Genomic DNA, 13033 nt, shown 5'->3' with positions numbered 1-13033 from the left:
TCCAAAAAAAAGCACCAAAATGAAAGCTAATAAACAGAATTAATTGGATGCAAACATTTACTCGCCAAGTGGCGACCAAATCTTTTGCTCGAAGGGAGAAAATGTCGATTTCAGACCCTTTAAAATAAAATTCTATTACAATACACTCATTCCTCCATCGAGAAAAAGTTCTATCGCGGCGATATCTATCGTGTTATCGCCCAGCCCTGTGTTCACTCAGCTCCACGTAACACAAAGTTGATACTATATGGTGTTACAGAAAGCTAAATAAAGTATACAGTGCAAAGAAGCTTTGAAACTTGAACATTAGTTTATTTAACGTATGTTTTTGGGTTTTTCCTTTCCTTTTTTTTCGTCTTTTTATTGTTTGTCTTGTTTTTGCTCCTGAAGTACCGAACTCCGTACATGACGCCTACCCAGCAGTATCCTGTGACCAGCAGCGCAGGCTATTACCCTGGAACAAGCCCTGCTGAATATCCTGGTTTCGGTAAGTTGTTTCTTTTTTATATATATATATATTTATAAGTTTAAAATAAATATCAACCAAGCACAACAACGAACTGGATTCTCACCAGTAAAAATATTGCACACAAAATAACGGATTCCAAAAAACAAAAAAAAAAAGATCCATAAATTTGTCTTTTCTCTGTAGTAAAATCCTAAATTCTGAGGATTATCTCTGGCTTTTCTCCGTTTTGCTTGGTTGCTTTGTTGGGCTTAAATGTTTTTCTGACTTCCATATGTATTAACTGCTAGGTGCTTGTAGTCTGGCTTGCTTGGCCTGTCGTCTATCTGCAGTTTCACCCGACACTGGCTTGCAGGTTCCATGAAATGGCTAAAAAAAAAAAAAAATCATACGTGAACACGGATCATAGGATCAAATATGATCGACAACTTAGTTTAAACACAAATGTGGGAAAAGTTTTTGTCAGATTTACTGGGTGTTACTTCTAAAGATGAACGGCTGCTGGAAGATGTAAACCAGGATGAGATCTGGAAAGAATTACGAGATGGTGGGAGCGTGTGGGGGGTTACAGCTTGACAAGGCTGTAAGTCAAACCGCATCCCATTCACATTATTTATGCAAAGAAAAAAAAAACTTGTGTGTGTCCAGCTCAGCTGTTTTAGGTTCAGTTTTTTAATAGCCACGTTGTTAAATCCGTCACGACTGCTCAAAAAGGCAAATTAATAAATGGTGATTTTGACATTTTGACAGTTTATGAGCATTTTGGATCTTTCCATGTCGTTTATTGACTTGAAAACTGGTATTGTCTATTAACAGAGACAGTTAATGTAACTCGAATTTAATTTATGGATCTTTGGCTGAGTGAGCAGGAAAACTCAGACAGTAGAATATTTCTTCAAAGGATTGCCGTCATTCTTTTACGTGTTTCAGCAGATCATCCACCAGCAGAGAAACCCAAACTATTAAAGCAAACATTACCTTTTGTATTATGTTTTAGACCAAAACAAGTTATTGAAACAAAAATGTACATTATGAAATGATGTACTGCTTTACATAATTTAGAAAAAGCTAAAGAACCTGTAACTTGGTTCTTAGAACAGACACATTGTGTTTAATTCTTTTAACTGTTTAAGTGAGTCTTGAACAAAGTTTTTATTTTAGATTGTATTAGAGTATAAATTAGGGCTGCACAACATGAGAAACTTGTGATTTGAAACATTATTCATCAAAATTTCTTGCGAAACATGAACAAATAAAACAAAAAACCAACAAATATCATTTCAGTCCTATAATTTATACGCCAAATGACCCGCGTCCACGCCATGGATATCTATCACAAAATGACTCCATTTGATTGGCCAATGATGTGAAGGGCTCCATCCAACTGATCAAACGCGTATTTGATTTGTTAAATACTTGAAGCTGCCATAGATTATTTTAGCATTAGCGTAAACATTTAAGGGAACCTTTTATTTCAGTTTTCACCGACGTACCACAAATGAAACATGTTCAAACCACAGAAGTACGAATAAACCACTCAAAGGGCATATAAACCTGGATTTCTTCACTTTGACTCTGCACAGAAACCACATGGCGTCGGCACCACGACCACTGTGGGCCCTCGCAATGCTTTGTTTTAATGCGCCGTTTATCTGCAATTCATCAATGATTTGAGCATCAATTACGTAATTTTAATGTGACATGTAGGCAAAAGTAAAACATGCATGAAAAGTCAGTTGGACAGACGTGGAGCGGTCATGGAAAGCAACAAATTTATGTAAGCATCTCGTAAAAATTACAATTGTGGAAGATTTGCGTCATATTTCCGTATAAACTATGCACAAACTGCAAATGTTGAACCCCGAATTCACGTCGGCTGAAACCCTCAATGGACATCTGTGCTTATTCGTACAATGATCACAAGAGACGCATGAAGTCAGTCACCCATGTATCACCAAAGACCGAAATGACATACGTGGACGATGTGCGACTTGTACGTGTGACACGGCCTTTAAAAAATATGAGAAGTCTGCAGTCAGGAATACAGCAGAGATGAAGGATTTGAACCTGGCGGACCTCATAAAACATGTCACGCCTATGACACATTTATAGGTTTGTAAATGTGATTATTGGGACAAATTATATCAGATAAAAATAATTCAATTGAAAAAGAAACTCAACTGGACAGGAATTATTTCGACCCAGTTTTGCCAAAAATGAGAAATTATTTGAGTGAATTTAGGGTGTACTCTTCCACCACAAAGAAGTCAAAGCCAATTTTAAATTCCCCAAATATTTTGAGTTTTTCCAACAAATTCTGCAATCACTTTCAGAAACTTCTGAAAGATTTACAATTGAGCACCTATTGAATTCAGGAAAAAAGCAATAATGTTGCATTTCTTAATATGGAGGACATGTATAAAGAAATTTAAGCTTAAATCGCATCTCTGTTTCATTATTCAAGTTGGGAATCAACAACTTGGAGGAAAATTTCTAATGAAGTGCTGCCGGTCTGCAGAAACTATGTCCTAAAATAAACTTTTCTTATTTTGGCTAAAAACAACAATCATTTTGGGAGCGCTTTTAAAACAAAAACGATCAGTGTTTCTCCAAAAAGAAAAATGTATCCCAAATACATGTCAGTGATCATTTCATGGGACCTTCTTAACACCCTGCTTCCTGTGGATCCTTTCATTAACTCATTCTGCATCTGTCTCTTCCTGCCCTCTCTCCTTATTTCCTCCCTGTCCCGTCCCTCGCTCTCCTCCTCTTCCTTGCTGCGTTGGGTCAGAGCCCTCTCTTGCTGCGAGGGAGAGGCGGGGTGGTGGGGGTAGAGGGGGTGGGAGAGAGAACAATCGTCTCTCTCTTCACGGCGCTCCTCTTACCTCTCAGCGCTACCCCGGTGAGTAGTGCGTGCGTGTATGTGTGTGTGCTTCTGTGATGGTCGGCGAGCTTTTCGTGCCGTAACTCTCTGTGGCGCTTCCCGTCTTTAATTATCTCCCATCTGTCGTCTTATTGCACCCAAGTAGCTTTACTTTGAGTTGTTATAGTGAAAATGTCTCAAACAAAACCTCTTGATTTTCTATGACACAACCTGCTGTCATGTGATGGAATCATCCCAAAATATTTTTAAATTACTATATTTTTTAGCTATATTTGAACTCATCATGGTCATCAGATATCACTTCCTCACTCTATATTAAAACTGCAATCATGTGATTAGCAGTGAGTCCACTTTAAAGATCCTCTCCAATGAAAATAGTTTTTAACATGTAGCATTTCCCTTGTGATGGAAGACTTAAGTGATATATGATTTCTGATTTATGAGATCATTTTTCCCTTTTTAGCTTTTATCAATTGAACTGAATTTTAATGTGTTCTGTCGTGTTGAAAGCTGAATTTATGTTCATTGAACAGACAATAAAGTCTATATATCTAAAATAATTCAATATGAAAACTGAATTTCTGAGAATGTTTTTTCAAATTGTGATGATCAGGAAAACCAGCGGTTTGAAAAAGTTCAGCTTTGTGATGCAGCAACTGCCATGGGCGGGGCTGAAGTCTTCCTAACCCGCTTCAATTCCAAATCCTCCACTTGAAGACCAATGGATCCATTAACGTCTTCAATTCTTGTGTAGCTTTTTTCTTTTTTTTCTGCCACTCGAATGTTAGCTTGGTGCTGTGAGGATCTGCAAGCTAACGAGAGAGTAAACAAAGGAATGCTGGGATATCAGTGTAGAACAGGGGTGTCGAACTCAATCGCACGAGGGGCCAAACTCCAAAACGCACCTTAGGTTGCGCACAGGATAAACATTTATTAAACACTCTAAAACTACATTTTTAAAACTTTAAAACCCTAATGTTTTAAAATATTTATAAACTAGATATATAGCATAACCTGTGATGGTGCTAGTGTGAATGTTGTGAGCTGAATTTGACCACTGAAGAGGCTAGCGCTGATAGCTGAAGATGCTGAAATTGATAGTTGAAAACACTGAAACTGAAAGCGCTGAAGCTAATGGCTAAAAACACTGAAGCTAATAGCTGAAAGCCAGCTAAAATACAGTATCAGCTAAATGCCAAATTAGCCTAAATAACTAAAAAAAAAAAAAAAACGTAGATTAGCCAAAACAGCTAACATGGAGCTGAAAAAAATAGCTAAACCTCAAAACATCCTAAGAAAAATGGGGGAAAATGTCTAAATTAGCCAAAACAGCTAGCATGTAGCTGAACTATTAGCTAAACTAAAAAATAGCTCAAAAAATCTTAGTAAATGCCAAAATAGTCCAAAAAGCTAACAGAATGCCAATTTTTGAAACTTTAAAACTGTAACTTTTTAACATAATTATGAATAAACATTAATACTATTCAGAATAAATCAACTTAAACCTTCAATAACTTTAAATATATTTTACTCTCCATAAAAATATATTTAGTCAAAATTGAACAATTTATAAATGAACGCAAGATAACATCGAACCACTGTTAACAGTAAAATAAAATGATCCGGAGGGCCGGATAGAATTACCCAGAGGGCCGGATCCGGCCCCCGGGCCGTGACTTTGACTCAGGTGGTGTAGGGTTACTTCGATACCAACAGTCCCGGCGAATTTCTGATGAGCTTGAGATACTCTCCAGAAAATATGTATTGAAAAGCTTTTAGATTTTTGCTAAAAGCTGCATAATCATAATTAAGACCATTTGGAACAATGTTACAATAGATAAAATATAATTGGAGTGGGACTTTAATACTTAAAGTAAAAAAGAAAATCGCAGCAAGCTTTAAACTCCTGTAAACGAATGCATCGAACCCCTCAGGCCTATCTTTAGAGTGCTGTTTTTAAAGCACAGTTGGCCAGCAGCTCTGTTTGGAATAAATAGCTGTGGAGCCCAACTGGTGTGAAAATCAGGCCAAATGTTACCAGGCGATGTGTAAACAGAAGTTTGAGCGTCGCCGTCTTTTATTTCTGACGTTTTTAGATCGTAAAATGGCAAAACATCTCTGCCACCAACGGTTTTATTTAACCAGTGTCTGAAAAACAATTGTGTATAATTATATGCCACAGCTAGCTTTCAAAAATGAGTTGCGTAGGGACTATAAAAGTGTGGTTAAAAAAGGCACTTTCCACTATCTTGAACTAAAAACATGTCACAGGATCTTATTTCTCTGTAATCTGGATGTTTATTTTTTTTTTCTTTCATCTTTTTTTTGTCCTTTCTTCCTTATCAGCAGCTTATTATCCAGCTCAACCACAATATTCAGCATCAGTCCAGGCCACACCGGGCATGATCGGGCCAACTCAGCAACAGCAACAGGCTCCGCCCCCTCAGCAACCACAGGCTCCTCCCCAAGGCCCGCCGAAGAGGGAACGGAAACCGGTATGGTTCTGTCATTCTACGACAATGTAGGCTTCTAGTATTAAAATATCTACTAATGGTTTTAAATCCCAAATGTGTGTCATCGTTGGCAGATAAGAATACGGGACCCAAACCAGGGTGGGCGCGATATCACGGAGGAGATCATGCAAGGTGGAAGGTCTACCACCACACCAACTCCCCCTCAGGTGAGGCATGAAGGGAGGCGATGCCGGCTTCTTAAATCTAGCAACAGTTTCTAAATCATTGCCAAGTTTTGTCTAAATTGTCGTGTGTGTTACCACTGTAGAATGCTCAGACTTTGTCTAAACAAATGTATATCTTCTGCTTTAGGCCTCTGCTCCAGATACAAACCCTGTTCAGACCAATGGTGAAGTTCTGCCGCCTGTAAGTGCAGACCCAATAAAAGGTGAGGGTTAATCGTCTCGTTAGAAGATTGAAATGATAGTTTCTTCTATTTTTTTATTAATTTGTTTCTTGTTGGTGCTTTTTTAGAAGAAATCGCGTCTCTCCCAGCAAGTGCTGCAACCCCTCCTCCTCCAGCCACCACAGAAGCCATAGACGAGGCTGCACAGGAGGTGGACAGGAAGACGCCTCAACTCACAGACGTTACCGCACAGCCTGTCGCCACTCCTGCTACCGAGGAGCCGTCCACGCTCAAAGACTTCCAGCAAGCCGCGCCCCCCCTCGCCCCAGAAGCCCCCGCTGCCGTCCCCGAGGCAGTAAAAGAAGGGAGCGATAAAGCCGGCGACACAGTCGACTCCCCAGTCGCGCCGCCGCCGCCGTCATCACCAGCAGGACAAGAAACGCCTGTGAAAGCTGAAGAGCCACGAGCTGCTTCGCCCGAGAAGAAACCAGAGAAGGAAGAAGAGAAAGAAAACAAATCGGAAAAAGACGAGCAAGTGAGTAGCACTAAGGCGGCAGCCGCAGTCGAGGTTCCAGTTCCTCCCAGTAATGTGGTCGAAGAGGAAATGGAGGTTAAGCCGGTTGCTGAAGTCCTTGAGCCTCCCCCCTCTGTACAAGAACCCGCTGCTCCACCCACCGAGGACGCTGGTCTGCACCCTCCAGCGGATCCAGAACCCACACAGGTGGAAGCAGAAGCAACTCCTCTCTCTAATGGCCTTCCTCAGGAGACTGAAGAACTGTTTGAGAAAACTGCAGTTTCAGACACTACACCCCAAGACGAACCCAACACTTCTCCATCTCAGGAATCAACACCTGCGGTCAAATCGGCCGCTCCAGCCCAGGAGGAGGAGGAGGAGGAGGAAAAGGAGGAGCTAAAGAAAAAAGTGGACGACACTCCTGCCTCAGTCAGCTGCCCGGAGGAATTTACTATGCAAAGTATGGAAATCTTTTTTATTCACCATCTTCTGCCGTTTAGAGCTGAAATCTCAACCGATTTTTATGTCTTTAAAGCTGCTACATCTGTGCCAAAGAAGAAGAAGAACATGAAAGAGCTCAATAAGAAGGAGGCCATTGGAGACCTCTTGGATGCCTTTACTGAGGTATGCTTCATTTCAGATGCAGGACAATTCGGCTAAAGAACCCTTTTATCACCCTTCCTCTGTTGCTTTAAACATTTAAATTTAAGAGCCATTTGGGCTTGTCTTTCTTTAGCCTTTAAGAAATTTGGATTTGCATTCATTACCTTTTTTTTTTAAAATAATAAATAAAACTTGTTTTTTTTTTTGGCACAAACAAAAATCTAAAAAGAACCTAGCATCTCTCAAAATGTGTCTCCCTGACTTATTTTACGTTTGGTCAAGGAGCCACTATGGAGAGATAAAAGATCCACATGTGGTTCTGGAGCCGCAGGTTGCAGACTCCTGGTCTAGAAAGACACTTGAGCGTCATCGTCTCTCTTTCAGGAGCAGCGTGCCAAGCCTGTTCCTGAACCTTCACTCACTCAGGCCAGGCCTCCAGCTCCAGCTGAACCTCCTGCAGAAGCACCAGACGAGACATGGGAAGAGAAGGAGGACAAGCAAAACGCAGAACCAGAGAAGCAAAAATCCCAGTTAGAGCCAAGTGAGAAGTACCAGTACAAAGAAGGTGGGTAGAAGTTCTCTATAATCATCTGGTCTCTGAGATCTCCTGTTTAGACAAGATCTAAAAAACATTTTGTGTTCATCTTTCTTCCAACACATTTACATTACTCAGAAAATTGGAAGCCAATCGATCCAGAGGAGAAGAAGCGGTACGACCGGGAGTTTCTACTTCGCTTCCAGTTCAGTAACGCCAGTATGCACAAACCTGAGGGCCTGCCCATCATCAGCGACGTCGTCCTGGATAAGGTAGGAGACGTTGGATTTGTTGAACATTCGCTTATGAAGGTAAAACTTTTGCACAACCTTTTGATTTTATAGCTCTCTTTATATGAACTTTTACTGTTTTAATTGTAGGTGAACAAAACTCCACTCCGACCTGCTGATCCTTCTCGACTAGCAAACGCTGGTCCTGATTTTACCCCCTCTTTTATGGGGAATCTGGGGAGCAGATCAATGGGAGGACCTCGAGGCCCGGTTAGTCACTGTGTTGTTTTTCAGCTTAAAGCGCTATCGTAATCTTTAACCGGTTCATGATTCCAAAATATTTTAATCTAAAACAAGAATACTTTCTTGTCTTTAGCCTCCTGGGCCGCGCCGCTCCCAGCAAGGCCAGCGGAAAGAACCCAGGAAAATTATCAGCAGCCTCAGCGAGGACATCCAGCTCAACAAAGCGGAAAAAGCCTGGAAGCCATCCGTGAAAAAGCCCAACGCCCGCGCCAGCGAGGAAGTCGATGACGACGACCCGGAAAACGCGAAGACTCGGGAGCTGTTCAAGCGTCTGCGCAGCATCCTCAACAAGCTGACCCCGCAGAAGTTCCAGGAGCTGATGAAGCAGGTGACGGAGCTGTCCATCGACACCGAGGAGAGGCTGAAGGGAGCCATCGACCTCATCTTCGAGAAGGCCATTTCAGAGCCCAACTTCTCTGTGGCCTACGCCAACATGTGCCGCTGCCTTATGGGGGTAAGACGCGCTGCTCGGGCTGTCCGCTCTGATGATGACTCCTGTTTTGAGCCACGTGTCTGGGCCACTGAATGCTCATGATGGCAATGAGGATCTGAAGACCCTAAGTTTCATTCTTGAATTTTATATTGTTGCGTAATTCAGAATTAGTCTCGAAACTCCTAATTTTTTGTGTTTGGCTTCCGCAGCTGAAAGTTCCCACCCCAGACAAACCAGGAAATTTTGTGAACTTCCGAAAACTGCTGCTCAACCGCTGCCAGAAAGAGTTCGAGAAGGACCAGGACGACGATGAAATCTTCGAGAAGAAGCAGAAAGAGTTGGACGCTTCCAAAGACGTAAGAGATGTCATTTCTAAAGTTGAGCAGGAGACCTTCCTGTTCTTATTTCAACGCTTTGCATCTCTGCTCAGGACGAGGAGCGAGAACGCCTGAGGGTGGAGCTGGAAGAAGCCAAAGACAAAGCTCGGAGACGCTCGCTGGGCAACATCAAGTTCATCGGGGAACTTTTCAAGCTCAAGATGCTGACGGAAGCCATCATGCATGACTGCGTCGTGAAGCTTCTTAAAAACCACGACGAAGAGTCTCTGGAGTGCCTCTGCAGACTGCTGTCAACTATCGGCAAAGACCTGGACTTTGAGAAAGCCAAGGTACGATTTTCTTTTACAGCAGAAGACACTGCTTGGACAGACTGATCAAAAACAATATTTTTCAGTGTTTTTTATTTTACTGCTTAACTAAACCAGATGGTTAACAAAAAAAAAAACTTGTTTAAAATGACAAACATTTCTTTCTCTCTAAATCTTTGTTTTGCTCATTCTGATCTCCTGTATAGTATAGATGATGATGATTTAATACAATTAATTTAAATTTTCATCCATCCTGTAAAAAGACATACATAGCTACAAAAAGTAAAAATCGTGATTTAATTTGTGAAGCATCGATCCACAGCCCGAGTTTTAATTCTTGAGAATGGACCGCTGACATAGTGATGTTTAAGTCGAAGCCCGTTTCCTGTCTGTTTCAGCCTCGTATGGATCAGTATTTCAACCAGATGGACAAGATCATCAAGGAGAGAAAGACGTCTTCAAGAATTCGCTTCATGTTACAAGATGTCTTGGATCTTCGAAGGGTAGGAAGCGGCTGACCAACGTTTGTTTCAAGAGCGCCTCGACTGCTCAAATGAAAACTGAACGTTTGCATTTCCGCCCCTCTAGAATAACTGGGTGCCCCGCAGAGGAGACCAGGGCCCCAAAACCATCGACCAGATCCACAAAGAGGCGGAGATGGAGGAGCACAGGGAGCAGATCAAGGTCCAGCAGCAGCTCATGTCCAGAAAGGAACCTGGAGGCAGGATGGGGGGCAACATGGGGGGGCGGGGCTCCCACTCTTCAGGAGGCGGCCGGGTTAGCCAGCCTCAGGATGAGGGCTGGAACACAGTCCCCATTTCAAAGAACCGACCCATCGACACCACCCGCCTTAGCAAGATCACAAAGGTAGCAAACAAGACTCTCCATGCAGTTTTATCTTTTTTATATATATATGTTGTTATTGAGCTTTACATTTTTGGTGTCATTTCCTCCAGTCTGGTACCATGGACCTTAACAATCAGCTGCTGGCTCCTGGAGGTAAAGGCATGTGGAGTAGCTGGGGAAAAGGCAGCAGTGGAGGGAGTGGAGCTAAACCAGCAAGTGGAGAGCCAGGTAACATCAGGAAACGAATGTTTGTACCGTACGTCTTCTGATAGTTGTCCCAATGTTTATTTCCCAAAATTTTCGTTAATCAGATACAGGCGTCACTAAAGTCACTTTCTCGTATGACTAATTATCCCGTATATTCACTAGATAATAGTTCATTTTTTGCACTATTTTTGCTTGATTTTTGCTTCACAGAATTGCTCTCTCTAAATGTTAATAACGGTTTATGAAATAAAAATAAGGAAAAACCTGAACCGGATACTCCAAATCAAATGGTTCTGAATCGGATTTGGTCCAAAAATAAACCTGATCGGGACATCCCTAATGAGAACATTGTTAGATTGTTTCTGGGCCTTTCTGTCTTTGCTCGATAATCCACGTTCAAATCGGTTCTTCTAATTCGTCACTCTCTTTCTTTGCACCTCCAGCAGGAAATCGTTTGCTTGTTGCTCCTTTTTCTGCAGTCGTCTTCTCAGTATCACCGTCTTCTTGTGCCGTTCTCGAATAAAAGTCGTGCAGATTCCTCACCAGAATGTTCTCTGGCATTTGCCACCGCATGAAGTTCAAATTCAAGCTTTTCTTGGCCTTCAATTAGAGAAAATGTTTGGTAAAAGAATTTAGTTTTGTTTTTGCTTTGCCTGTTTGAGTTTTAATTAATGTTTTTTAATCTCCAGACTCTGGTCGTCCGGCTACGAGCACTCTGAACCGCTTCTCCGCCCTGCAGCAGTCGAGCTCTTCAATGTCATCTGCAGAAACTGATCGAAGAGTTCCTCAGAGGTATTCAGAAGAAATTTGTGACATTTCTGTTATCTGGTCCGTGGGTTGTTTTGTTGTAATTAGAGATGTGAGGAACAGATTTATTTTAAGACAATGACTTACTTTCCCAATGTAAATCTTCCAGGTCGAGCTCGAGCCGCGAACGTGGCGGCGACAGAGACAGGAGCGAGCGCGACAGGGATCGCTTCGACAGGTTCGCTCGCAGCGAGGAACAGGGCGGCGACCAGTTCACCAAGCGGAGCTTCAGCAGAGAGTCGAAGGACCGCGGCGGCCGCGGCGGAGACAGCCGCGCCTCAAACGAACCGGTGCGCCGCGTCGCCAGCATGACTGACGACCGCGACCGGGGAAGCCGCGACCGAGGCAGCAGAGACCGGGGGAGTCGAGACCGAGGAAGCCGAGACAGGGGGAGCCGGGACCGGGGTCCGAGCAAAGACCTTCCAGGTATGAAACCCGACCGGAGAGCAAAGATTCAAAACTCTAGGGAATCGATTAAAAAAAAATTAACTAATTAATCGCAAACCTTGAAAAAAATTAATCGCGATTAATCGCTATAATTCATTTGCCGACAATTTATTATCTGTGAATAATCACAATATGAAATCACACACGAAACTCTACATTTAGGACATTTATTTTTAATTACAAAAAAATATGATTAATCGCACTTTTGTGTTGTGATTAATCGCGATTAATCACAATGTTTTACCAGGTAAAATGTATTTTTATAATATGGCACAAGACTACGGATCTAATAATCTACTTTTTTTAAAAGGTGATCTACACCACAAAAATAGCAAGAATTAAGTACTAAAAACTGAAAATGTATTTCTATTTTAAACACTTTAGCAACCTTAAGATTAGAAATGTGACCTTGTTGTTTTGATCTCTCAGCAGTCAGACGTGAAAGCGCTCCCACTCCTCCTCCTTCTCTTCCTAAGCCCACTCTGACTGAGGAGCAAGTGGAAAAGAAAGCAAACGCCATCATTGAAGAATACCTCCACATTAATGACGTGAAGGTACAGAAATGAGCCCATTTATGCTGAATTACAGCAATGAAACCCCACTCATGGATGTCTGTTGTTCTCCCCTGGTAGGAGGCGTTGCAGTGCGTCGCCGAGCTCAACAGTGCCTCTCTACTCTTCGTGTTCGTACGGAACTGTGTGGAGTCCACACTCGAACGCAGCACCATCGCTCGGGAGCACATGGGCCTGCTGCTGCACCAACTCATCAAAGCAGGAACTCTCCCCACACAGCAATACTTCAAAGGGTGAGTTCTGGGTCTGGTTTGAACTTTTCTCTCTAAACGTATCGGATGTGGATCTTTAAACAACGCGGTGGGTTTTGTTCTGGTCCAGGCTAGAAGAGATCCTGGAAGTAGCGGAGGACATGGCCATAGATATACCTCACATCTGGCTGTACCTGGCTGAACTGATCACCCCTATGCTCCACGAAGGAGGCATCCCCATGGGACAGCTGTTCAGGTGAGCGCCCGCCACTTCTGCTTAGACCAGGGGTCCAAATCCAGGCCTCGAGGGCCGGTGTCCTGCATGGTTTCAACACACTTGGTCCAGGTAATCGACGGCAAATAAGGTCGGATTCTGAAAAACCAGTAGGAGGCCGGCCCTCGAGGCCCGATATTTAGCAAGAAGCAGCAGTTTGATCAACTGATTAGTCAAGTACTTTTTGACACGTTTTGATTTAAAAAAAAAAAAAAA

At 42.5% G+C, this 13033-nt stretch overlaps 1 protein-coding gene and 1 non-coding gene across 8 annotated transcripts in view; both read left to right on the top strand.

Annotated features, from left to right (window-relative positions):
* The window catches only part of eif4g1a (eukaryotic translation initiation factor 4 gamma, 1a), a 25406-nt gene that overhangs the window by 5706 nt on the left and 6667 nt on the right, over positions 1 to 13033 (top strand). For 6 of the 7 annotated variants that reach the window (XM_024274467.2, XM_024274474.2, XM_024274473.2 and 3 more), the window contains 20 exons: positions 391 to 487; positions 5697 to 5845; positions 5938 to 6030; positions 6176 to 6251; positions 6338 to 7183; positions 7259 to 7347; positions 7711 to 7891; positions 8000 to 8133; positions 8242 to 8361; positions 8468 to 8848; positions 9037 to 9183; positions 9258 to 9494; positions 9872 to 9976; positions 10062 to 10340; positions 10430 to 10547; positions 11216 to 11318; positions 11443 to 11759; positions 12210 to 12334; positions 12413 to 12585; positions 12674 to 12799. In XM_024274467.2, coding sequence (XP_024130235.1) covers positions 391 to 487; positions 5697 to 5845; positions 5938 to 6030; positions 6176 to 6251; positions 6338 to 7183; positions 7259 to 7347; positions 7711 to 7891; positions 8000 to 8133; positions 8242 to 8361; positions 8468 to 8848; positions 9037 to 9183; positions 9258 to 9494; positions 9872 to 9976; positions 10062 to 10340; positions 10430 to 10547; positions 11216 to 11318; positions 11443 to 11759; positions 12210 to 12334; positions 12413 to 12585; positions 12674 to 12799 — 3896 coding nt within the window. The remainder of the gene's footprint in view (positions 1 to 390; positions 488 to 5696; positions 5846 to 5937; positions 6031 to 6175; positions 6252 to 6337; positions 7184 to 7258; positions 7348 to 7710; positions 7892 to 7999; positions 8134 to 8241; positions 8362 to 8467; positions 8849 to 9036; positions 9184 to 9257; positions 9495 to 9871; positions 9977 to 10061; positions 10341 to 10429; positions 10548 to 11215; positions 11319 to 11442; positions 11760 to 12209; positions 12335 to 12412; positions 12586 to 12673; positions 12800 to 13033) is intronic. The other variant, XM_024274472.2, reaches the window with a different exon arrangement.
* Positions 8875 to 8950, top strand: LOC112147867. Its single transcript, XR_002919544.1, has one exon. It is a non-coding gene; the product is annotated as a small nucleolar RNA SNORD66 (small nucleolar RNA).

The sequence above is a fragment of the Oryzias melastigma genome, linkage group LG17 (assembly GCF_002922805.2).
Source record: "Oryzias melastigma strain HK-1 linkage group LG17, ASM292280v2, whole genome shotgun sequence".
NCBI lineage: Eukaryota > Metazoa > Chordata > Actinopteri > Beloniformes > Adrianichthyidae > Oryzias > Oryzias melastigma.
The sequence above is the reverse complement of the archived record's forward strand: the minus strand, read 5'-3'. Positions and strand labels throughout refer to the sequence as shown.